Source organism: Plecotus auritus (genome assembly GCF_963455305.1).
Source record: "Plecotus auritus genome assembly, chromosome: 3".
NCBI classification, from domain to species: domain Eukaryota; kingdom Metazoa; phylum Chordata; class Mammalia; order Chiroptera; family Vespertilionidae; genus Plecotus; species Plecotus auritus.
In genome coordinates this window covers 206598277-206623519 of record NC_137772.1, presented here as the reverse complement: position 1 = coordinate 206623519, position 25243 = coordinate 206598277, and the positions used below count along the sequence as shown (strand labels likewise).

Here is a 25243-nt window from a genome sequence, read left to right as displayed (position 1 = left end):
GCACAGAAATCATAATAGGTTTTTAAAATTTACAGTATAGTGAGTTGCTAATTTAAGCCTTACCTTAAAATATATTAAATGGCACTAAGGAAGAGACTTTATAATATCTGTTATTCTCTGCTTTTCTTCATTTTTCATCATTTTATAAGTGAAGGAAAACTGAGGCTAATGGACACAATATAGTCTACCACAATTTAACAGAACTTAATGATGATAGAACTTAAACTCATTTCTCCATATTTCCCTGCCAAAGTTCTAGCAGAAGTACATTGGCATCTTAGGATCTCAGGTTCATCATATGTCAAAAGGAGGTAGGCTATCCCTTCCAATTCAAGAGTCTATAAGTTGATGGCGAGATAACTATTATTTCTATAAGTAACCGATTTTAAAGACCCAAGCTAACTCCATGTGTAGTTCATAGAATCCAAAAGGTAGGAAAAATAAGGGTGGAGCAAGGAAAGCCAAGTTCCAGACCCAATTCTGACAGTGACTCAGTGTATGACCCAGTGTACACTTATCCTCTTTGTACCCATTTGTAACTGGAGATGAGAATTACTGAGATGCCTTCTTTCTCTCGGGCTATGAAACAAATACTAGAAAATTTACAATGATACTTAGACATAGATGTGGAAGTAATCGCTTCCTCCTCTATGTTCCCTTTGCACTCTGAACATGCCTCTATTATTGTACCTGCCAGATTATCTCATAACTGTCAGTTTATGTTTGTCCACATGGCTAAACTAAGAGCCTCTCGAGGGTAGAAATTAGGTAAAATTCACCTTGGCATCTCTCAGTTTCTATAACATCATTTGACACATAGCAGGTGCTCAAGAAATGTTTTCTGAATGTTAAGAAAAAGAAAGAAATTTTTGAAAATTACTCAACAACAACAAAATCCTTAAGATGTTTGGCTTTGAGACATAAAAAACAAACAACAACAAACACAACCAAGACCTTAGATCCTCAAAGGAAAAAAATCATTGTTAAAGCAGAGGGTCTCTAATGACCTTTCAGCACTCTGGAGACTGTCTCTCAAAATAAACTTTAGTTCTTAGGGACTTCCCAGTTTACAAGACAAACTAACAGCTTCTTATTTAATCTTTACAAAAACCCTTCAAATTACATATTATTATCCCCACTGGACATAAAAGGAACCTGAGTTGCAGAGAAGTTAAGTCATTTGTACATGGACATGGGAAGTCAGGAACTCAGCAGCTACTGCTATGAAACTAGCAAGATAGTCATGTTTAATTAATTCATTAAACAACATTAACTGAGCAGAATGTGCAAGGCAGACAGCTAAGAGCATTGGAGCATGAAAGATGATTCAGACACATCTAAGGAATGTCTTCAGAGTCTAAGCCATGGACAGAGATAACCTGCAAGAAAGAGATTCCGTTTTATGGGAGAGCTGAAAAAAAGGGGGAGCATTAAAGAGAACCTGTTGGACAATGATGTTTGGTCTGGGGATGGGCAGGAGTGAGATTGGGGGAAGGACATTCATGCAAAGGGAACAACATGAGCAAAAGGAGAGAGGATAATAGTCACATAAACAGGAAGAAAAGCACTGGTGAGAGAGGGCAAAGGAGAGAGGGGAAATGAGATAGAAATAGAATATATATAAAGCCTAAGCGACTGTTAGGACCAAATGAGCAGAACAACCAGTCGACCTGTCACTATGATGCGCACTGACCATCGGGGGCAGACGCTCAATGCAGGAGCTGCCCCCTGGTGGTTAGGGCGTTCCCAACGCCAACCTCCTGCAGCCCCTCCCCCCAGCCGGCCGCCTAATCAGCCCCGATAGGGGAGGGCCAGCTGGCTAACCTCCTATGGCCCCACCCCCCCAGCCGGCCAGGCCCCCTGATAAGCCTCAATCGCCAGCCAGGCTGAGGGACCCCACTGTGCACAAATTCATGCACTGGGCCTCTAGTATTAGATATATTGATTTTAAGGTTCTGGTGAACATCTCAGTGGAGTTATCAATCAAGCAGTTGAAAATGCTGTGCTGGAATTGGTGGAAGAAACATGAAATGATAATATACTGTTGCCAATCATCTTTAGAGAGAGAGAGAGAGGAGGAGGAGGCCAAAAACACATGGAGACAACAACATCCAAAATGTGGGAGAAGGGAGAGGAACCAAAGAAAGGGTAGTCCAGCGGTAGAAACCTAACAACAGCAGATCAGTAGATCAGCAGCCCCTTCCTGGATATCAACTCTCAGAAGATGAAGGTTCTGTAAAGAAGGCTTGGAAAGATGTACAAAGTTAAGGAAGATGAAGACTAAGAAAGGGGCCATGAAATGTGGGAAGTAAGAAGTCACCTATGATATCCCAGGGAGCAGTTTTGATCAAATTAGGGAGGGTGTGAAAGGATAAAAGGGAAATTAATGGGGTTGAGGAGTGAACTGGACAAGCAACGAGGATAAATTCAAGAACTTTGATGGAGACCATGAGAAAGTACGAAATACTTTCTAAGATCTCTTGATTCCTCTGGTTGTCTATTATAACCAAGAACAATTAGCTGCTCAAAATGAGGGCTTCAGTTCATTCCATGGAATTGAACTGGACTAATTAATTAACCACTCACTCACATCCTTTCCTTATAAGCATCATGCTCTACAAATAACATTACACAGAAGATTTGATTTTTAAAACTTGGAGTGTGATTTTGAATTTTGTAGCAAGATGAGCACATCAAAGCAGAGTATACATAAGTGCCCCTTGAGAGGTTCTGCACTATCCTGGATGTGCTATCGCTGTATGAAACCTGCTCTGATTCCCTCTTCAGTGCGGTTCCCTTGGTACTGAGGCAGCTATAAGGCCCATGATAACTTCTCCAATAATAGCTATTACTGCTGTCATCACTATTATAATTCATCAACTTCACTGCCTACATTATGCACTAGACTTGCCTCTAAATAACTTTGGACTCTTTTCAATTTGAAGCCGCCTCAAAAACCCAAGATTTGTCACCACAGAGTATATTCTGGAGGAAATTCTCTCAAAGGTTTCAAAAGCCATTCAGTTGATGGTAGCACCTTTGGAAAGAGAGCTCAACCTGTAGTGATTTCTGGGGGAAGCACACGTGCTTGTGCATAAGCTCACATTTTTACCCCGGCTATTATGTGTCTCTATGTAATTCATCAGCATCTGGACAGCTTGCCTTATACTACAAGTTCCCAAGTGCTGAGGTTCCTGCTTCAAAGACCAATACCCTCAAATTTAAAAAACAAACCACAAGGCAAACAGATTTAGCCAGATTGGGTGACAAGAATGCCAAACTTAGAAGAGGCACACTCAGACTAACGTGTGGCCTTACACAAGTCATTCATCCTCTCTGGGGTCAGTTTCGTCATGCATAAAGGGAAGGGGTTGGACTGAAGGACTTCTAAGATGCCTTTCTTCTGGAATGAAGATCTGGGAGAGGTTATAGCAGTCTGGGGAGTAGCCCCAGCCCCTCCAAGAAATGGGGTGTCCCCTCCCCTGCTCCTAGAGGGCAAGGCGGGGTTTCCCAGCCTACGTGAAAGCAGCCTCCTCCCCTCTGTGTGGGGCATTTGTTTGTCTTGTTCTTTGCTGCCCACCAAGCGAGCTGTTGAAAGGACAGCTCTGGTCCCCTCGGCACCCCGTCAGCACTATGTCTATGGGTGAGGCAAGGGGTCCTTACCTATTGTGTTGTTGGCTCGGGAACAGGCTGTGCGCTTCAAGATCTCATGCACCTAAAACGGATGAGAGCAGGGCTGTGAGGGCCTTGACCGCATGCGTCACTACATGGGCGGGGGGGGGGGGGGGGGGCGGCGGGGACCAGGCGGCTAGACCTGTTTCCAGGGAGGGGGAAGCCAAGCATGTGCCAAGCTCATGGACTGCTTGTCAAACCCACTCAAACTTGAGTGCTTTGAGGAAACAAAGAATCAACACACACACACACACACACACCCTTCGCCCCACCCTGAAAATTTTTAAGAAAGGAACGGCTATAAGTTTCAGTTACAGGAGGCAAGGAAAACACATCAGGGAGCCCAGACCCACAGCGCCCTCTGGAGGGATCGGGAGGAGGCGCCTGGTGGTGCAGGTGATGCCCTGTCTGCCTTGGGGAAGAAAGACCAGGAGGAGGATGTCCTTCCTCTCCACCAGCCCTGATTAGTGCCATGCCGGGGTCAGCACAGCACAGGGAGACAGAAAAATCCGGTTCTAATCCTGGTTCCTAGCAGAGGGGTCCTGAGCAGCTCCGTGAAGGTTCATTGCCTCCTCTGTAGTAGAGCTATGTCACAGCTGCTTTGAGGAACCATTTTCGCGTTTTGTAAACTGGAAAAGGGCCACCTATGTGTTGACCGTTAGTACTATTATTCTTGTTTTTCTCCTGAGTCCTCAGCTTGCCTCCCCAATCAGAGCATATCAGACACTTTCTCAAAACTCCATGCCTCCGAGCACGTCCTGGACACCCAGCAGGCTGCATGCTCAGTGACTACTGCATGTCTAAATGGACCAAAAACCCTGGACTAGGGACTTGCAGGGGAGACTCTCTCCTGGGAGAGAGGGGTGCTGAGTGTACCCCCAGCAGAGAAAACAGGGACACAGATGGCCAAGGTAAACCTGCTGGCCAATCACTACCCTTCAGTGTGTTCCAAGCCTGTGCCAGGCTATGAAAAGATGCCCAGCAAGGAAGTTTGCTCTGGGATAAATAGCTGGGCTGCTCAGATGCCCACAAAAAAAGAGGCACGGAGAAGACATTTATAGATGTGGGTGAGGTCCCCGGGGCAGAATAGACCCCAAGACAAAAATCAAGGCTCTTTCTCTTCTCACAGTGTGGGGTGGACTGGCAAAAGGGCAGGATGGGAAGGAAGAAGTTTCTAGAAGAGATGAATGGAAAATGTGTTACTCCATCATTATTCACACTCCCACATTCCAGCCACAGACCTAGAGGGAGCAGTAAATAAATAACTTCTAGCAGAATGGGGCCCAGGAATGTTTAATTCATTTAAAATACAGTACAGCAATTCAACAGCAATAATAATTAAGAATAGCATTTATATGGCATTGTATTATTTTACAAGCACTTTGCAATTATCGGGTAATCTCCACAACACCCTATAATTCCCTCACAGACGTAAGATCCAAGCCTTAGGGAGATTTAAGTGGCTTATAAGAGCATCAACCAAAAAAATGGCAAGTTTATGGTTTTTTCCATAAAAAGATGAAAGAAATCATATGCTTATTTTATTTTTTTAAAGAATGGTTTCTTGACTTTTAGAGGGAAAGGAAGAGAAAAGGGAGAAACATCAATGTGAGAAGGGATCAAGCCCATAGCCCAGGCATGTGCCTGATCAGGAATTGAACCAGCAACCACTTGGTGCAGGGGATGATGCTCAACCAACTGGGCTACACCAGCCAGGGCACATATGTCCATTTTAAACCTTCCTAAGACACTAGGGTAAGGGACCTAAAGTATTTTCTTGCCCATCCTGCAAAGAGTCATGGCCATGTTTTCAGCATGCCTTGGAAATGTGCTGTAGCCTCCTCTAATCACCTCTCCTTTTATTCTTCTTATCACCCTATTGACTTGGAAGTTTTGCTGAGTATCTAACCCTTATTCCTCCTTCTGTTGAAATTTAAGTTCTTTCCTAGGGACCAATGGAAACGCACCGCCATCGTTTCCTCTGTGTCATGAGTAAGAGTCCAGCATTCCTTGGGCCCCTCTTTCCCTTCTCTGTTCGTAAACTGAATGTTCTCTCAATGGGTAGAGAATAAACTGATCAGTGAGTAAACCAATCACCTTACACATCAGATTGGGGCCACAGGGGCACAGGCCATATGCAGATTTTCACTGGAATCAATCATCCTACAAAATTCAAAAACTTGACTTCACGATTTTTCAGGCAAAGAGACTGTAGAAGAACAGTATAGTCATGAATTTTGGCTTTCTAGTGAATGGGTTGTAATTTTATTCTTGAACAAACTGGTGTGTTCTTACATTCCCTGTGACAGGAATGCAAGGACTCCTTTGGGGGTGAAAGAAAGAAGCACGGTGGCCCAGCCATGAGTTCTCATTTGGACACTAATGATTCTGTTTGAATTTTTTTCAACTCATTGCTTCTCAGAGCCTGTTTCCTCAACTGTAAAACAAGGGGGTCCCCTGACTACCTGAAAGTCCCACCAGCTCTAAGAGTCCCTGTTTTTGTGATTCCAAGAAGGGTATAAGTGGAGAACTCTAATGAGAAGACACTCCTCTTAACCCTGAGTGAGGACAATTTTATGCTTTTTTATTGAATTTATTCAAGTGACATTGGTTAATAAGATTATATAGGTTTTAGATGTACAATTCTATAACACATCATCTGTATATTGTATTGTATGTTCACCACCCCAAGTCAATTATCCTTCCATCACCATTTATTCTCCCTTTACCCTCTTATACCTCTCCCATCTCCCTTTCCCTCTCTGGTAATCATCATACTATTGTCTGTATCTATGAGTTGGGTTTTTTGTTGTTTTTTTGTTTGTTTTTATTTAACCTCTTTACCTTTTTCACCCAACCCCCTATTTCCCTCCCCTCAGACAACTGTTAGTCCACTCTCTTTTGCTACTGGGATTAGAAAGCATCTGCACATTTCTCTCAGTTGCTAGACAACTCTAAGCAAATGACAATGGGAGGTAGCAGGGAGGGCAAGAGGATGTCCTCCAAACTGGGTACTTGGTCTTCCCCGACCCTTTCCTGGGCCCACCACACCTGGTTGAGCACCTGGTTAGCCTGTTTACTCACAATTCGGCTACGGGTGGCATTATCAAAGAAGGTGTCCTTATCCTGGATGTTGTACCTGGAGATACCAAGAAAGCAGAAGGTCAACTAATTTAGTACCCTTATCCTGAGACCACTTCACCCAGGCCCAGAGCAAACTTTTAAAAAGCAGCATAGCAAGATGTGTAAGACACACACAATCACACAAACTCCCATTTATACTCTTTTTGACCCAGTGATTCTGAAAACTTATCATAGAAATTTATCACAGAGAAAATAAATTTAACAAAGAAATAAGTTTCATAGATAAAAATGTTCATCACAAAGTTACTTTCAATAAGGTTATGAAGATACAAAGCAATTCCAAAATCTATATGATAAATTATTATGTAGCCATTGAAAATCATGATTATTAAAACTTTATAAATAGAAGATTTTCAGACTATCATCGAAAAATATTATACTACAAGTTTTAAAAATAAACAAATGTTAGAAGGATTCCTGTGTGTGGACAAAGAGACTATAAACACACAACAGCAAAAAGAGTATAGCTTCAGGGTGTTGGAATTATAACTCTTTGTTTTTCAGGGAGTCATTTAATGTTGTCACTATATCATATTAGTTAGATACCAGAGTCCTAATTATGCAAGGCCTGTATCTGTTCTAACCTTCAAATATTGACCTTTCACTCAAAAAATAAAAATCCCAGGTGTGTAGAGTTACTGTGCTTGGGACCCAGTGCCAGAGGACACACAGATGCATGAGACATGCTCCCAGCCTCCAGGAGCCCAGACACTGCGATAGGTATGTTTCCAAACAAGTGATGCAAAATAGACATGATAATATGTAAACCATTGCTATGAGAAGTCTGAGGATGGAGACCATATTCTGGTTGGAAAGATCAGAGAATTCTTCAAGATGGTGTTTAGGAACTGGACTTGAAGGATCACAGAAGTTGAATGAATGGGGCTGTGTGGGAGGGGCAGTTCGATACCAGGGCTGGCATGAAGGAAGGCCCAGAGAAGGGGAAGCACAGAAGAAACACAGAGCACAAAAAGAACAGCAGGCCAGGAGTCAGCATGCCAGTTCCAGGTCAGCCCCTTACGGCTGTATAATCTTGGACAGACCCTGGACCTTGATTTCCTCTCTATAATAAAGGAATACATGTGGATGGCCACCTCACAAGAGGTTGTATTATTGTGATTTATAACAAACTAGAGACGTGGTGCACGAAATTCGTGCATGGGGGAGGGTGTCTCTCAGCCCAGCCTGCACTCTCTCCAATCTGGGACCCCTCGGGGGATGTCCAACTGCTGGTTTAGGCCCAATCAGCAGTCGGACATCCCTCTCACAATCCAGAATGGCTGGCTCCTAACCACTCGCCTGCCTGCCTGTCTGATTGCCCCTAACCACTCTGCATGCCAGCCTGATAGCCCCCTAACCACTCTCCTGATGGCCTGATTGATGCCTAACTACTCCCCTGCCAGCATGATCATCCCCAACTGCCCTCCCCTGCCAGCCCGATTGCCCCCAACTGCCTTCCCCTGTGGGGTTGAGGGGACTGGGGGATTCCAGCTGGATGAGGCAGGGCTGAGGGGACTGGGGGACTGGGAGACTGAGGCTGGATGCGGTGGAGCAGAGGGGACTGGGGGACTCTGGCTGGATGAGGTGGGGCTGAGGGGACTGGGTGCTGCCATCTTGTGGTTGTGGACGCTGCCATCTTTTGAGGGCATGGCAGGCAATTAGCACATTCCTTCTTTATTAAATAGGATACATAGTTTGGTCTTCATCACTGTTCCTAGCTCATAGCTCCCAAAACCTTGGAATTTTCTGAGCAATCAGAGCAATGGAAGCATCTTTTGTCATAAAATTTTGTCTCTGTCCTCAGTTCTTGAAATCACTTCAGAGCCATGAAGGTGAAATAGGTGTTTGTTATTCATAATAAGCCCTTCCCACCACAATGAGGTGACTTTTGGAAAGCACCTTAGGAAGGAAGCTGGTTTCTAAGGGAACCAACATGAATAGAGAGTGGGAACTTTCAGTCCCACTCCCTGATTTCCTGGGATGGGAGATGGCCTAGAGGTTGGATCAGTCATCAATGATCAATGAGTTAATTAACCATGCTTATATAATGAAGCCTCCATAAAAACCCAAAAGGAAGGGTTTCAGAGAGCTCCCAGGTGGAGAGGCTAGAGTTCTCCCACATGACACCTGGCAGGTTCCAACACAAAGGCAAAAATTCCTTTGTTTGGGATCTCACCATCTGATTGTTGATTTTTATCTTTTGTAATAACCTGGCAATCTAGTGAGTAAATTGTTTTCCTGAGGTCTGTGAGCTTCTCTCCCAAATTAATTGAAACCATGGATGGGGTCATGGGAACCTCTGATTTATAGTTAGTCAGTTAGAAGCACAGGTAACAACCTGAACTTGTAATTGGCATCAGAAGTGGGGTGGGGGCAGTCTTGTAGGACTGAGCTGTCAACCTGGGAAATATGATACTATCTCCAGGTAGATAGTGTCAGAATTGGTTTCAATTGTAAGACATCCAGCTAGTGTTGGAGAATTTCTTGGTCGTCTGGGAAAAGACACACACACATTGGAATTGGTGACCAGAATTAACACCAGAACCATTGAGGAGGGCATTCAATGAGGGAACATATGCAAAAGAACAGCATATATATGTGTATAGAATCATTATCGAATATGGTAAAGATGTGTAGGATATACTATCCAATGGCCAGCAGAAACACAGCTCCCATAAATACCATCTCCTCAAAAAAGACAGATCCTCATATCTTTTCTGCCTTTCCATGCCCCTTCCTGTCCCTCTCTTGCTTGATTCTCTTATCCTATCAGCAGCAAAATTCACACAATAGTCTTGTTTTCTCACTAGGTCCTAAAACAGAATAAATGCTGGGCTGTTGCATCTGCCACTTTCCAACCATGTCTTCCCCATCCAAAGTTTTCCCAAATGGACATCCCTGTGAAGAGCTGTTAGTCCCTCACCCAGGGTTGGGTGTGGGGAGCAGGTCTCTGCAGAGTCAATACATTTATGAATAGGCAGCTTAAAATACAGAAATCCAAAAGCTTCATCCACCTTCTCTCTGGTTTATCACAGCAAGTTAAAATCCTATCAGACTGGGAACTGAGCAGAATGGTTTCCCCACAGAAGGTAAACAGGTATCTGAGTCCCAATGTTTATAATTGTCTGCTCCCTGATTCTCTATCCATCATGCAAAATGACTGAAATGTCAGGTTTCCCCCAAAGCCACTGGACAAATATTCAGGAGTTATTTTTGATAATCTCACGTACCGAAGGAGATGCAGAAAATATTTCACGAGGAGAGTATGCTTCCTCCCCTCTTTCCCAGGCATGGGGCACTCTCTCTATGACTGAGTGGTGTTTGATTTTCTTGCCCATCCTCCCTCACATCCCTACCCCTGCAGTTCTATTACTCACAGGTACATTTTCTCCCTGGAGAATGGGTAGGAGAGATTTTTCATCCTGTTGTTACTATGCTCTGGAACTCTGGGCTTCAGGGGTGAGCTCAGCTTCTGCAGAATCTCATTGAACTTCTTTGCAATGCCGCCTTCTGATTTGATCTCATACATCTATGAAAGGCAAAGTCATAGGTCTGAAAGGAGGCCATACCCAACATTCAGGGAAGAGTGACTTACCAACCAAAGCTGCATGAGGTCCAGATCTCAGGATGGGACCACTCTGGGGACAGAGGAGACTGGGAGAAACAAGAAGTAGGGTCCTTCCCTTTCCCTATTGCTTTCACAAGGACATAGGCTCTGTACTCCCTCTAACTATTTGTGTGAGTAGAGGTGACCAATGTAAAGGAATGAGCGAGGAGTCCAAACTTTCTACATGACTTTGTTATAGCACCATAAGAGAAATGGAAAACCTACTATGTGACAGTCACCATCCTAAAGCTTCAATGCACATAGCAACCCAGTTAGATAGACAACATTAGTTTCATATTGTAATGAGAAAATTAAGGCTCAGAAAGGTGAGATGAGTCAGCAAAGATCACACAGACAGTTACTGGGTGACAGCTTGAATTTAACTCATGTCAACCTAATCCAAAGTCTACTCCACAACTACACTATGCCCCTATGTGATCACATAGCATCACTTTGTTTGTACCTCTTAGGAACTATTTGATAAATGAGTCTGCTCTCAAAGTAGTAAACATCTAATAAGTATCTGCCTTGAGTAAGGCATAGATTAGTGCCAAGATAATCATTAATATTCATAGTCCATATAGCTTTTTATAATGCACATATTGCTTTTGCATGCATTATAACTTTTAGTCTTTCTAACTTACAGTTATAGTCACTGAGACATAGTGCAATGAATGATGGCCACAATTTTTTTACACAAATTCTCCTTTCAAAGGGTGGCATCTCTGTTTCCACCCTCTTAAGCCTGGGTGGGATCTGTGGCTGTTTGACTAGTGCAGCAGAAGTGACACTATGCCATTTTCATCTTTCAGGAAGATGGGCAGCTCTGCCTTGGTCTCTCAAAGCCCTTGGCCACCTGGAGGAAGTCTGCAGAGAGGTGCTGAGAGGACTCATAAAGGGAAAGAACTTGGCTGAGCTCAGCATCCCAGCTGCCCGCTAAGCATCAGGCATGAGAGGGAAGCCTTCTAGGACCCTCCTGTCCAGCTCAACCCCAAGCCAAATACCACCGAGTGACCTCAGTCAACACCACATGGAGCAGAAGAATCTCCCAACCCAGTTCTGCTCGAGTTTCTGACCCAAAACTTAAAAAGTAGAGTAAAATGAGTGTGTTTTAAGTTACTAAGTTCAGGCTAATTCATCATGCTGCGATAATTAGAACAAGAGCCAACATCCAGATCTTCTGACTTGAAAGCTGGTCTTCTTCTCGCTAGTGATATCTTCAAGTTGCTTAAATCTAGACAGGCAGTAAAACATGTACAGAATACATACAAGATAGACAGAGATAAAAGCCACAAAAGTCATGCAAAATGCTTTGAGGGTTCAAAGGAAGGAGACAGCACATCCAGTTGAGAAATCAGAAGAATGTTTCATAGAGAGAATAGTATCTCTATTGGACTTTAACAGAAAGGTAACCCTCTTTTGTTATCATTTTGTTATTTAATAATAAAATTATGATAAGTTAGGGGATAGAAAGAACCATCCCTATTTAACAACTGAAACATAACCACAGTTCACTTCTTCTAATAATTTTTTCTATGCATTTTTATTTAATTTCTGTTATAAAATTAACACAATCATAGTAAACAAACACAAACCATAACTAAATGTTAAGTTTCCTTTTTCTTCCAAACCAAACTTCTCCAGAAGAAATCTTTATTAGCAATTTGACTATGTTTTTTTTTTTTTTAATTTTTTTTTAAATATATTTTATTGATTTTTTACAGAGAGGAAGGGAGAGGGATAGAGAGCTAGAAACATCGATGAGAGAGAAACATCGATCAGCTGCCTCCTGCACACCCCCCACTGGGGACATGCCCGCAACCAAGGTACATGCCCTTGACCGGAATCGAACCTGGGACCTTTCAGTCTGCAGGCCGACGCTCTATCCACTGAGCCAAACCGGTTTTGGCTTGACTATGTTTTATTCTGACTCTTTCAGAAATACATTTATGACTGAATCTTGTTCTAAACTGTGATTTTATTTCACATCTTCTATAATTAGCAATAGTTCACAGATATATATCTTTTCAGATCAGTTCATGTAGAGCTACCTGAATGAATATATAATATTACACAGTAGACATAAATCCTAATTTGTTTAGTCATTTCCCTAGTAATGAGCATTTATTTTTATTTTATTTTCTTCACATACTTTAGCTTACTTGTTCATATTTCTATTAACATGACCTTATAAACACTTTTCATTCAACAGATATAGGCAGATATTCCAGGCAAAAAAAAGTAGGAAAGTTCAAGTTGGGCTTAAGAAGGGTTAAATGCCCTGGTTTCTTTGGAGCATGAGGTTCTGATGGGGACATAGTGACAGTGCCCATCAGAGAACAGCAGGTTGAGACCCTGTTGCACAAGGCCATGGGAAGTCAGTGAAGGGTCTGAACAATGACAAAACCAGAGTGAAGTTGTGTAGGAAGAAGAAGAATAAGCCATATTTCTGAAACAAGGGGATTGTTTATTTCTAAGAGCACATACCATTTAGTAAGCATCTCTTGTGTGCCTGGCTCTTGATATACATTAGCATTAATCTGAAAGATATGCTGCAAAGCCAAGAGGAGTTAAGTATCTTAGCCAAAGATGGTACGAGCCAGATAATAATTGCTGGAGCATTTGAACTCTCAGCAAAGCCTGTGTTTTAACTGCTTTACTCTCCTGCTTCATTTGCTAAAACATGAGTTATTGTGGGAAAACAACAATAAAAAAGATGACCTCCTCACACTGCCCCAGCATACGTCACATAGTACATTTAGGGTAGGTTCTGACCCGGCACGGGCCCTGCACTGAGACTGCCATGGCGTGTTAATCATACCCATAACCACATGCCTTTAAATGGCGTGTGCATGGAAATTAAGGTTTCAGAGCAGGAGGGAAGCTGATGGACTCTATCTTCCAGATGGCCTTGGAATGACAGACCTAGACTCACCAAGGATATTTCTTCTTTGTCCACTTCTCTCTATTTCCACCTCTAGTTTCTTAGTCTAAGGAGCCTTCAACTACAGTAAGAACCAGTCTCCCCATATCTTCTCTTGCTTAGAGTTGTTAGATCTAACAAATAAAAATACAAGATGTCCAACCTGGCTGGGTGTGACTCAGTGGCTGAGCATTGACCTATAAACCATGAGGTCATGGTTTGATTCCTGGTTGGGGCATATGCCAAAGTTGCAGACTTAGTTCCTGGTGGGGGGCATACAGGAGGCAGCCGATTGATGATTCTCTCTCATCATTGATATTTTTATCGCTCTCTCCCTCTCCCTTCCTCTCTGAAATCAATAACAATATTTTTTTAAAAATACAAGATGTCCAGTTAAATTTGAATTTTAAATAAGCAAGAAATATTTTTTAGTATAAGTATATCCCAAGCCATATTTGGGACATACGTACACTTTAAAATTATACTTATATAAGAAAACAACTTTTTAATATATTTTTATTGATTTCAGAGAGGAAGGGGGAGGGAGAGATAGGAACATCAATGATGAGAGAGAATCCTTGATCAGCTGCCTCCTGCATGCGCCTTCCCCCCCGCAACGAGAACCAAGCTTACAACCCAGGCATATACTCCAACCATGGCCTCCTGGTTCATAGTTCAACACTCAGCCACTGAGCCACACCAACCAGGCAACAATAATTTTTAGTATAAGTATTGTACAGCATATTGGGACATATTTATACTAAAAAAGTATTTATTATATATCCAAAATTTGAATGTAACTAGGCATCTGTATTTTATTCTGGCAACTCTGTTGTCCACCTCTAAATCATTCCCCATATTGGAGCCAGAGTGATGTCTCTGAAGCAAAAATCTGATTGTGTCACCTGCCTAGGAAAAAGCCTTCAACAATTATCCAATGCTCTTATGATAAAGACAAAAATTGTTAACAGAGCCCATGGGATTCTCTAGAAGTCTCCACATCGTATTTCATGGACCCAAATGCCTCTCCTTTGTAGTACTTATCACAGTTGTAACTTTACATTTATTTGATGATTATTTGATTAATGTCCAGCTGTCCCACCAAACCATAATCTCCATAAAGGCAGGATACTGTTCAAACTATTCCTTATCTTTGCATGAATGAATGAATGAATGAATGATAAATCTCTGGGGAACCAGCATTGATTACAACAGTTGCTGCCACAGAAGGAGCCCAGGCTGGGGACAGAACATCCAAAAGGTAAGAGATCTTGATAGAAATAAGCCAGGCTGGAGGATAAAAAGCCTAAAGCCTAAAACCTCTGTCTGGCTGAAAGGCTTCCTTCCTGTCCTCACTGACCACAAAGGCACTCAGGATCCCAGCCCCGGCAAGGCCAGGAATGCCTGTATTCAGTCATTTTAGGTTAATAACCCAGCAATTGTCTCAGGGCCTGGTTCTTGCATAAAGGTAGCTAAGAACTTCTAAGCAGTCCTTGACCTTCATCTTGGCAGTGTATCTGGAAGAACTCACTTAGAGAAAAAGGCTAAAGGGCATGGGCACCTGTCGTATGTCTTTAAAGGAACCAGGAATGGGACCAGTACAAATGTTGACTGTTTTTGATAGGGTTGTGCTCCAAATCACTGATAGTAATATTGTCTTCCTTCGGGAAAAATGTAGAAGGTGTAAAAGGCCAGTGCCCCACCGGAAACCTCAAGGTAACATCCACTCCACAGCCCCGACCAAAACCCTACATAAACATGCCCAGGCTGAAACACCATGCTCACTTATGTCAGAAAGAGATTTCCCAGACTTCAGCGACTTTGGAAAGATGGAGCCAGACACATACCCACTATAAAACATAGGTTGGTGGCCCCCTGGTACAATACCATGGACACTAGGCTTGGAGGACAAAGGACCTGCTTCCTACTCCACTGGGCCTTTGCACATATTGCATCTATTCCTGGAACTTCTCCCCTCCTTTTCCACCTGGATTACTCCTCCTTCTCCTTCACCACTAGGTTCAAGTGTCAACTTTTCCAGGAAACATTTCTTGGCCCCTCACTTCCTGCCATGCTTCCTTAGTACCCTGTGAATGAACACCTGTGTCATAAAATTTGTCATGCACTTCTCTTAGTCTTGGTTCACCTGTCTGTCTCCCCAACAGACTATGGACTTCTAGAGAAAGCAAGGACCACAATCTGTATGCCTGGTGTGTAGGAGGAACACAAAAATTTCTATTGAGTGAACATCCTGGCCCTTGCTGACACAATCTAGCTTGGGGCAAGTCCCTCTCAGGTTCTTCATCTCTAAAGAGAAAACTAGGAAACTTCTAGTTCCCACACTCCCCAAAGTAATGGAGTAAAAGGGACCAGATTTACCATACCTGAAACAACCAAAACATTCAGACAAAAAACATGGAATCATGGTTTCTGCAATTTAAATGTCCACCCCCCCCCCAAAAAAAAAAATCTTGAAATTCTAATCCCCATAGTGATGGTATTAGGAAGTGAATCTTGGGAGGTGAGTAGGTCACCAGAGTGGAGCCCTTATGAATGGGATTAATGTTCTTATAAAAAAAGACCCCATTGAACTCCCTAGCCCAGTGGTCGGCAAACTCATTAGTCAACAGAGCCAAATATCAACAGTACAATGATTGAAATTTCTTTTGAGAGCCAAATTTTTTAAACTTAAACTATATAGGTAGGTACATTGTTATTAACTTAATTAGGGTTATAACTCCTAAGCTGACCTAAGCTAAAAACGTGGTTATTTTGTGGAAGAGCCACACTCAAGGGGCCAAAGAGCCGCATGTGGCTCGCGAGCCACGGTTTGCCGACCACTGCCCTAGCCCCTTCCACCATGTCATGACATAGCAAGAAGGCATCAGCTATGAACCAGACAGAGGGCCCTCACCGGACCATGCTAGCACACTGGTTTCAGACTTCCAGCCTCCAACACTGTGAGGGGGGCGCAAAAATCTCTTGTGTATAAGCCACCAGGTCAGTGGTATGTTGTTATAGCAGCTTGCACAGAATAGGACAGCAGTTTGCCAACTATTGGACATCAGAAGTTCCTGAGAGAAAGGAAACAAACAAGATATGGTTGCTCCAGCTCACAGCTGGCAGGAAGGGGAAACAGGTGGAGGCCAGCAAACTCCCTGAGCTGCAGAGACAAACTATACGTCTGGGGAAAGCAAGGCAACTAGAGTTCATAGGACAGAGTGCCCAAGAGAGAGAGCTTCACAAACAACCCAAGAGATCTGCAGAAGTTCCTCCTGAGTATTCGGCAGTATGGGCATAAAAAAACTACCTGAGACTGAAAGAGTTGGGAATGGCACCTATTCCTACCAGCCAGAATGGAAAATCTCATCATTGCCAGGGCATTGGGTAGAGTACTTAGATCCATACTCAGTAGAGTGGGTAACAAACCTGAGATTGAGCATCACTCCAGACCCACCCAACAAACCATAACAGAGAGGACTGATGCAATAGCTGTTAAAAGTATTGTCCAAGTCTAACATTCTACAGCTTCAAAACATTTCACGAAAAAGACACATTAATTCACAGCATGAACGTTTCTAGCCACTTCCCAGATGCCAGGCGCTGATCTTGGTGGTTGATTGTACCAAGTTCTGAAGAAGTACAAAGATGATGATGACACTTTCCATATACAGAACTTTGCAATGTATCCTGTCCTTCCACAGGCACCATTTCATTGGGGCCCACAAAACTCTGCAAGGTGTGCCTGTCAAGTAGTATTAGCATTGCTATTTTACAAATGGGAAAACTGAGACTCTGAGGGGTAGGGAATTGCCAGAGTTCATGGTGAAACCAGGCCTCAAACCCAGGTTTCCTGAATCCCCCCATCCAGGCTCTTTCCTTAAACCTTTGATCCTTAGAAGGGCTCCATGATCCCCTGATTCCCTGAGAAGGAAGCAGGCTGAAGCACCCGTTCAGTCCCCGCCAAACCCAGCAGCCCAGGCTCTCCTCTTGTGTTCAGCAGGATCCACGAAAGGCATCCGATCCTCTTTATTATTATTAATACAATCAGCAGCAGCATCGTTATTACTGTTATTCTTGGACATCAGAGAATTATGAACATCCTCAGAAAAGGCAAGACACATGTTAGCCAGCTGTTCCCCATTATGCCCTCCCTGGGTACACGATACGCCTTTCATGTGCTTAAAATCATAAATAATTTTTAAAGTATGTTGCTCCTATTTTTTATTCCAGGGCTCAAATGTGGTTCTCATAAAAACTTGCTTTGGCCTCATTGTCACAGTCTAAGAGGTTTGCTGAGATTTTTTCTCTTCTTACTTCTTTTTTCCCCTTGTCTCGCTCTGTCTCCCCTTCAGCGGGGCACAGCAGTGTGGTCTGAGGCCTGATTTGTTTTCTTTCTACGTTGGAATCATGTCCCTTCCTGGGATGCAAGGAACCAAGGCTATAGTGATGTCTATCATGAACATATGCACATTTCTGTTCCTGTTTTACAGATAAAGAAACTGAGGCACAGAAAGTTTTACTAACATGCCCAATGTCACACAACATTTGGAGATCTAATGACCCCCCAAAGATCAATAAAGAGGTGTAACAACATAAGATATAAACAATATAATCTTGATTATCCACAAATCACTTATCTACAGTGACCTAAGAGAGTCTCTCTCTGCAACTGGTTGGAAAAGTCAGCAGGAAGAACACAGGCCAGGCAGAAAGATGGAGAGTGAGTCCAGCTGTGCACCTGCGTGCTGCTTACACCCCACAGCCCAATAGACATTAATTCAGATTATCTGTCCCTTTGAATTTATTTGTGCTTTCCTCTGCCCCTCCAATCACATGATAACGGAGGGTTAACCTGTTATTATTCACAGCATCTCACTTATATTGAGAGGCTGAAGATTACCATCACACCCACCTACTCACCTTTAATGTCAAAAGGCTCAGATACACAGAGAAATCAATAGTGTGTGGAAGGTGGCAGCACATGCCACTAGCTGGACAGGGGTGGGAGCTTGTGAACTAGAGAAGTTATAAAGAAGAGAAGTTAAAGATGCAGCAGAATTTGTGCACTATTGTCCCCATTGTTGCCTGAGAAGGCAGAGAGAGGGATGCACACTCACACACAAGCACACACAGAACCGGTCCAGAGAAGTTCCATGCATAAGCACATTGACCCTTGAGAGGGAGTGTTAAGCCATTCACCAATCAAAATGCAAACAGCACCAAGAGCTGCTAAGTTCAGCAGCATTCCAGAGCCCAAAGGCAGACTCTGCACATATTAAGAACAGGAGCTGCTCAGTGTCTTCATCCCAACCTATGCCTACAGGTCAATTTCTTGTCTACAGCAATGCTGAATGTAGGCAGTAATATATTTACAAAATGCACATTTTCTGATGTCTAACTCTGTACTCATTTATGGTTTTTAATTCTGTTTCAGTATGTCTTGTATACATGAATGAATGTTTGCTGACTTTTAAAATGTGGGATAAAATCCAAACAATTTACACGGTTGACTACGCCCCTACAAGCTGTGCCTCCTGCCTCCACCACAGTTTCAGCCCCTCTGCCCACAGCCCCTGTGCCGCACGCACACTGGCACACGGGCCTCCTCCCAGTTCCCCACACAGGCCAGGGTTTTCTCACTTTTGGCTGCAGGACAGGTCCTTTTCTTTCCTTGGAACGTTCACCTGTCCTCCCCACCTGGCAAACTCCTACCCAATCCTCAAATCTCAGCTCAAATGACACCATCCTTCACTCTGCCCCCCACCACCATCTAAATTAGTTACTCCAGTTGGCTCTCTGTTCACCCCCTTCTTTTACTTCTGCAGGTGCCTCCAAGCTCACAACCAACTAACTTCTGAATACTCAACACACCAAAGCCACATGGAACCAGGGCCAGCTGTAGTCACCACTGAATCACCAGCCTTCAGCAAAGTATCTCATGCATCGTGATAGTCAATAAATATTCATTGGGTGGATGGATGAATGGATAGATGAAAAATGTGAACCTCCAAATGGTTAGGAAGCCTTATACACAACCAAGCCCCACTCCGGGTACAATTAGACTCTTCCTACATGTTCTTTGGTAACCAAAAGGACTATTGAGGACCCAGATTAGGGATGGCTATTATGGGACATATGCACACTATGCTGCCATTGCTTGCCTTGCAGCAGCCCTAAGGGATCACAGCATTCTTTCCTAATGCTCTTGGATGGAGGTTCAGAACCCCTCTCAGCATCACACTCCAGCAAGCCAACAGTGGATTAGGTCTGCTGTGTGTAATCCATTCTTTCATTCATTAACAGATACTGATTTAGTGCTTGGTCTATACCAGGCCCTATTCTAGGTGTTGCCAATGCAGCCAAACAAAATCCCTGCCCTCGTGGAGGTGCCAATGTAGTGAGGATATAGACAACAAAGTCACAAACATGTGACTCAGTACCGGGTAGCTGAGAAAAAATAAAAAGAGAGAGAACGTGGATGGAGAGTGGCAGGGCGGCACCTCATACAGGATGGTTGAGAGGCCTGTCTGAGGAGGGGACATTTGAGCTGAGGCCCCGGTGAAGGGGTGGGTTCTGTGGGTATCTGGAGAAGGTCTCAGGCAGGAGGAAGGACAAGCAAAATGGCCCTACAATGAAAACATGCTTGGCTTTCTGAAGGAACAGCAAGGAGGCCAGTGTGGCTGGTGCAGAGTAAGCAGGCAGGGAAGTGGTGGGAAATCAATTTCTGTATCACAGTCCCTGACTGTCATTTCTGGCTTCTCTCTGACTAATAGTCCTTTAACACCCACAGGTTGGACCTTGCCCCAGCCATGGGACAGATTTTGTCCATGGTCCCATCAGGCCTTTGCACCCAGTTCCCCTTCTCTGCGCTCTCATCTGTGAAGTGGGAAACACCAGCCACTCTGGGTCGGGGGAGGAGGGTCAGGATTGCTAATTTGTAATATGTGCTGATTTCTATGGTATAAATGTAGTAGCCTCACATCCTTATCCACAGGGGATACATTCCAAAACCCCCAATGGATGTCTGAAACCACGGAGAGTACCAAACCCTATGTATACTATGTTTTTTTCTATATACCAATGATAAAGTTTAATTTATGTTAGGCACTCTAAGAGATTAACAACAATAATCATAAAATAGAACAATTTTAACAAGATACTTTAATAAAAGTCATGTGAATATGCCCCCTCTCCCTCTCCTTCTCTCTCACACACATGCGCGCGCACACACACACACACACACACACACAATTTTATCATATGATAACCAAGAAGGCTAAGTGATTGATGAGCAGGGAGTATATACAGCCTGGAGACACAGGACAAAGCGATGATTTGTGTCCCAGGTTTGATGGAACAAGACGGCGTGAGATTTCATCATGCTACCCAGAACAGTGTGCAATTGTTATTGACTGTGGATAACTGAAACTATGGAAAGTTGAACTGTGGGTAGGGGGGACTGCTGTATGCCCACTGTACACATTTCAAGCTATCAATGGTATAACAACCAGCTCTCAAAATTCCTGAAAATGTAACAATCCTATCTCGAGAGCCATTATGAGCCAGGACATTACTGACATCAGTTCTTACTGGGTAAGGAGAACTCGACCCCTGAGCCCAAGTGCCAGAAGCTGACTGCCTCTCTGCATCTCCTCTCCTGCTAGCCCTTTCTCACACCCACAGGGGCATCCATAGCCAAGCTGGACAACTGTGGGGACCAACCCCATGTCCCAGTTACGCACAATGGTCCGGGTTTACAATGTGTCCTGGCATAGTTATCAATAGCTCTTCCATTCCCAAAGCACCCCACTTTGGATGATAAATTCAGTGGTCGGCCTACCCACGGCCCCTTGCCCTTAGCCCCACCAGCCCGGGGTCCAGTATCTGGGTCCCAGACACCCCCAGCCTGGCCTGCGCTATCCCAGTTCAGACACACATGAGAGTGAGGATGTGAAAAAGAAAAACTACTGCTTCTATTTCAATGTTTTTTAAACCATGAGTCTAAAAACAACTTAATAAAAAATTCAAATTCACTTTCCATTACATTTTCAGCTTCTCTGTTTCCAGCTTCACTGTTAATGAAAATGCCATTACATTTTCATATGCTCAGCTTCACTGTGGTCTTCCCAGGCCTGGCTGCACATCTAGATCATGGTCATGTGCCATCTCAGGTTCCTTACTCAAACCGCAACACTTAGGTGGCACCAGTTATTTTTTTTGTTATTTTTTAAGATGAGAGGGATTACAGAGAACAAACAAAAAAAAAGAATAAAAATTCAAAGTGTTCTGCACTCTTTCCAGCCAATTTAAATAGCAATCAAAGAGCATGCACCAAAAATCCCATAAAGATATCAAATATAAATCCTACCCTCTCAGCTGTGCCTCTATTAAAAACAAATGCTTGGGAACAGGCAGTGACAATAGGGGAAAGGCCCCACCTACAGCCAACCTTATGGAAACAGCAACACTTCTGGTTCGTTTCAAAAATTATTGATGATAACAATAAAAGGAATCTGTTGTGGAAGGAACTTTGAAGGCTTAGTGCACAGTGACCCTCTGCCCAGGACCCGGATCTGCAAGTTCTCCATGCTTAATAGAACTGATGGAATTTCTCCTGCTTCTTACTTTCTGGTCACCAAGGACAATTCATGAAACTGTCAAAATAGCCCTGAATCACTACCTGATAAAAGAAGGAGTTGGTCAGGGTGAGGAGGGAAAGGAGTGTCTCTTTTGTTTGTGAATTTTGCATGGAGCTGAAACCCCTGCTAGTATGCAGAGGATTGCAGCTGCAAAAAGATCCTAAGGCTGGGGAAACAAGAATTATTTGGCATCGATCAGTTGATCACTGTACTAATTTATTGAGCATCTATTATTTATGGAATACCATACTAGAGTTTACAGGGAATACATAGGTAACATAAACTATAGTTTCTACTCTTGGGAGATTATGGTAGATTTGGAGACACGAGAGTAAAGCACTCAATAAATAAAAACTAACAGGTAAGAAAAATACAGACTGTAGGTAAAGGTGACATCAGTTCAGCTACATGAACAAAGAAGGGTCTATGAGGGAAGTGATATTTGGGTTTCTTGATTGTTTATTGTCTATCTGGGGAGGGTAGGAAGATCATTCTAGGACCAGAGGCAAATATTTAATGCATTTGCAAGGTCCAGCCCCTGGAAGAAAGAGTAAAGTACTCTCCTTTTGACCAGAGTCTAACAGAGCTCGATGTAGGCTCCACAGTAAGGTGTAGTTTGGAAAAGAGCAGTCCAGCGTGTGCAGAGAACTCAGTGATGTGACCAGGCTCACAGTTTAAAGGGCAGTCCCACATGAGAAACAGGCACCCTTGCCCTTACAGACATGAGAGTGAGGATGTGAAAAAGAAAAACTACTGCTTCTATTTCAATATTTTTTAAACCATGAGTCTAAAACCAACTTAATAAAAAATTCAAATTCACTTTCCATTACATTTTCACCCCACAGGCTCAGTGCACTACCTCATTTAAAGCACAACTTTGAAGAGGTGGCGGATGTAGGACATTTTTGCTCTTAGATAGTTGAACATAATCAGAGTGAATGACCTTAAATGTTATCCGTCCCCAGTTCTCTCCACTAATATCAATAACAGGGAAAGAATAAACAAATTCACAAATTGTCATTTGGCTTACATATAGACCACACATTTTACAGCTATTACAGAGAATTTAGGATCTAAGTTCCTTATTTTATAGATGAGAAAGCTATAATCCAGCGCTGTTAAACAATGTAATGAGCTAGTCCATGGCATTAAAAAAAATTTAAGTGTATGACCTCTCCAAGTCCAAGATTACTTAATTTAGGATGGAATCTTCCAAAGTATGTTCTGTAGACCACTGGTTCCCAGGACACCTGTTCATATACCTATTAGTATCATATCAGTGTTCAGCAGGAAACAGGTTGAACGAAATTGAACCGTCTTCTTTACTGCAAGGCTTTTCAGAACTTTTAATTGGTCAGATAAGTTGTAATAATTAAGAGTTTTCTAGAGTTCACAAGATTATGGAATTTGGGGGTTTTTTGTTAAAACAAAACACTTTTACTCTACTTTGAGAAATGTTGTTCCAGACTATGATACCTCAAGCCCCAGTTATGGATTCTTAGGTAAAGCGAGAGGGTAGAAGCATGACTTTGGAGCCAGACAAATGTCTTTTGAGTCCTGAATCTAACCTTTGAGTCCTGAATCTAACCCCTTCATGCTGTGTGGCCTTAAGTAAGTTTATTAACCTATATGAGCCTCAGTTTCCTCATCTATAAAATGGGCTAAGGCTAGTAACTACCTCATATTGCCATTGTGAGGATAAAAATAAAATAATGCTTATCAAAGAGCACAATACATAGGAAGCATCCACTATATTTAAAATAATTTAATTAGCTATTTATCAGCTTATATCTTTGGTTACTAGTTTTTTTTCTTATTTTAATTTTGTTTTATATTGTTGAGAATGCTTTTATCAACCTTTCTCTTAAAGTATAAAATGTAGTCAAGGTTTAAAACATGGGGACATCCTTATTTTACAGATACCCTTCTGCTTTAGCAGAAGCTTTACCTTAATCAAACAATGGTTATCTTTGGAAATAGATGCATAAGTGGGAAAATAATTGTTGAAATAAATAAGCAGTTTTTCCTAGCCACACGGGGTCTCCGTCCACCATCCATACTAAGGTGAGCCTTTCCCAAGACTCTCTGATCTCATCAAACCAGGAACAAAATGCAAAGTAGATATAGACACACTAAGGTCATATAGGAGGAAACTTGCACAAAGACTTCTCTAAACAACACCAAAACCAAGCATCAAGAAATGAACAAGCTTATTTCAAGCAATCTTAGAAGATGAAAAGTAGATTCTTAGATACAGAGCAAGCCTGCAAGCCTACCAAAACCCAGGTCTTGAGTTGTCTGTCTCTTGCTTTCTGACCAGAGGAAAAGCGTGTTCATTTCCTAGGGCTGCCATGACAAATTACCACAAACTGGGTGGGGCTTGTAACAACAGAAACTTATTCTGTCACAGTTGTGAAAGCACAAGTTTGAAACAGAGGTGTCATGGGGCAGTGCTCCATCCTAAGGCTCTAAGGAGAAAAGCTTCCTTGCTTCTTTCAGCTTCTGATGGCTGCAGGCATTTATTGGCTTGTGGCTCTATCACTCCAATCTCTGTCTCCATCTTCACATGGAATTCTCCCTTGTCTGTGTGTCCCAAATCTCTTTCTACATTTTCTTAGGGTGGACCCATTGGATTTGGGTACACCCTAAGTCCAGGGTGACCTCATCTTGAGATCTTTAACTAATTATGTCTGCAAAGACCCTCTTTCCAAATAAGATCACATTCACAAGTCTCAGGGTTGGGGCTTGGACACATCCTTTTGGATGTCACTATTCAACCCACTATAAAAATACAAGGTGGGGGAGGGTGGGTGGGAGGGAGGGAATCAACCAAGGACTTTGTATGCATATATGCATAAACTATGGACACAGACAATGGGGTGGAGAGGGCCTGGGGTTGGGGGCAGGGGCAGGCTGGAGGGGTCAATGGGGGAAAAAATGGGACATATAGTAATACTTCCAACAATAAAGAATTATTTTTAAAAAATACAAGATTGGCAATGGTTAATTTTATGTCAACTTGACTGGATCTTAAAAGTAAAAGCCTTGCAATGGTTAATTTTATGTCACTTGACTGGGACATGCAGTGCCCAGATATTCTGAGTGTGTCAGTGAGGGTGTTTTTGAATAGGATGAACATTTGAATGGGTAGACTGAGTAAAGCAGATTGTCCTCCCTAATGTGATGGGCCTCATCCAATCAGGTAAAGGCCTAAACAGAACAAAAAGGCTGACCCTCCCATGAATAAGAGGGTGC

General features: G+C 42.9%; 1 protein-coding gene across 1 annotated transcript in view; it reads right to left on the bottom strand.

Moving 5' to 3' along the window:
• Positions 1-25243, bottom strand: part of ANO2 (anoctamin 2) — a 310827-nt gene that overhangs the window by 200073 nt on the left and 85511 nt on the right. The window contains exons 5-7 of the mRNA XM_080659102.1: positions 10194-10345; positions 6757-6811; positions 3664-3715 (exon numbers count right to left, since the gene is read on the bottom strand). Of these exons, the coding sequence (XP_080515228.1) occupies positions 3664-3715; positions 6757-6811; positions 10194-10345 (259 nt within the window). The remainder of the gene's footprint in view (positions 1-3663; positions 3716-6756; positions 6812-10193; positions 10346-25243) is intronic.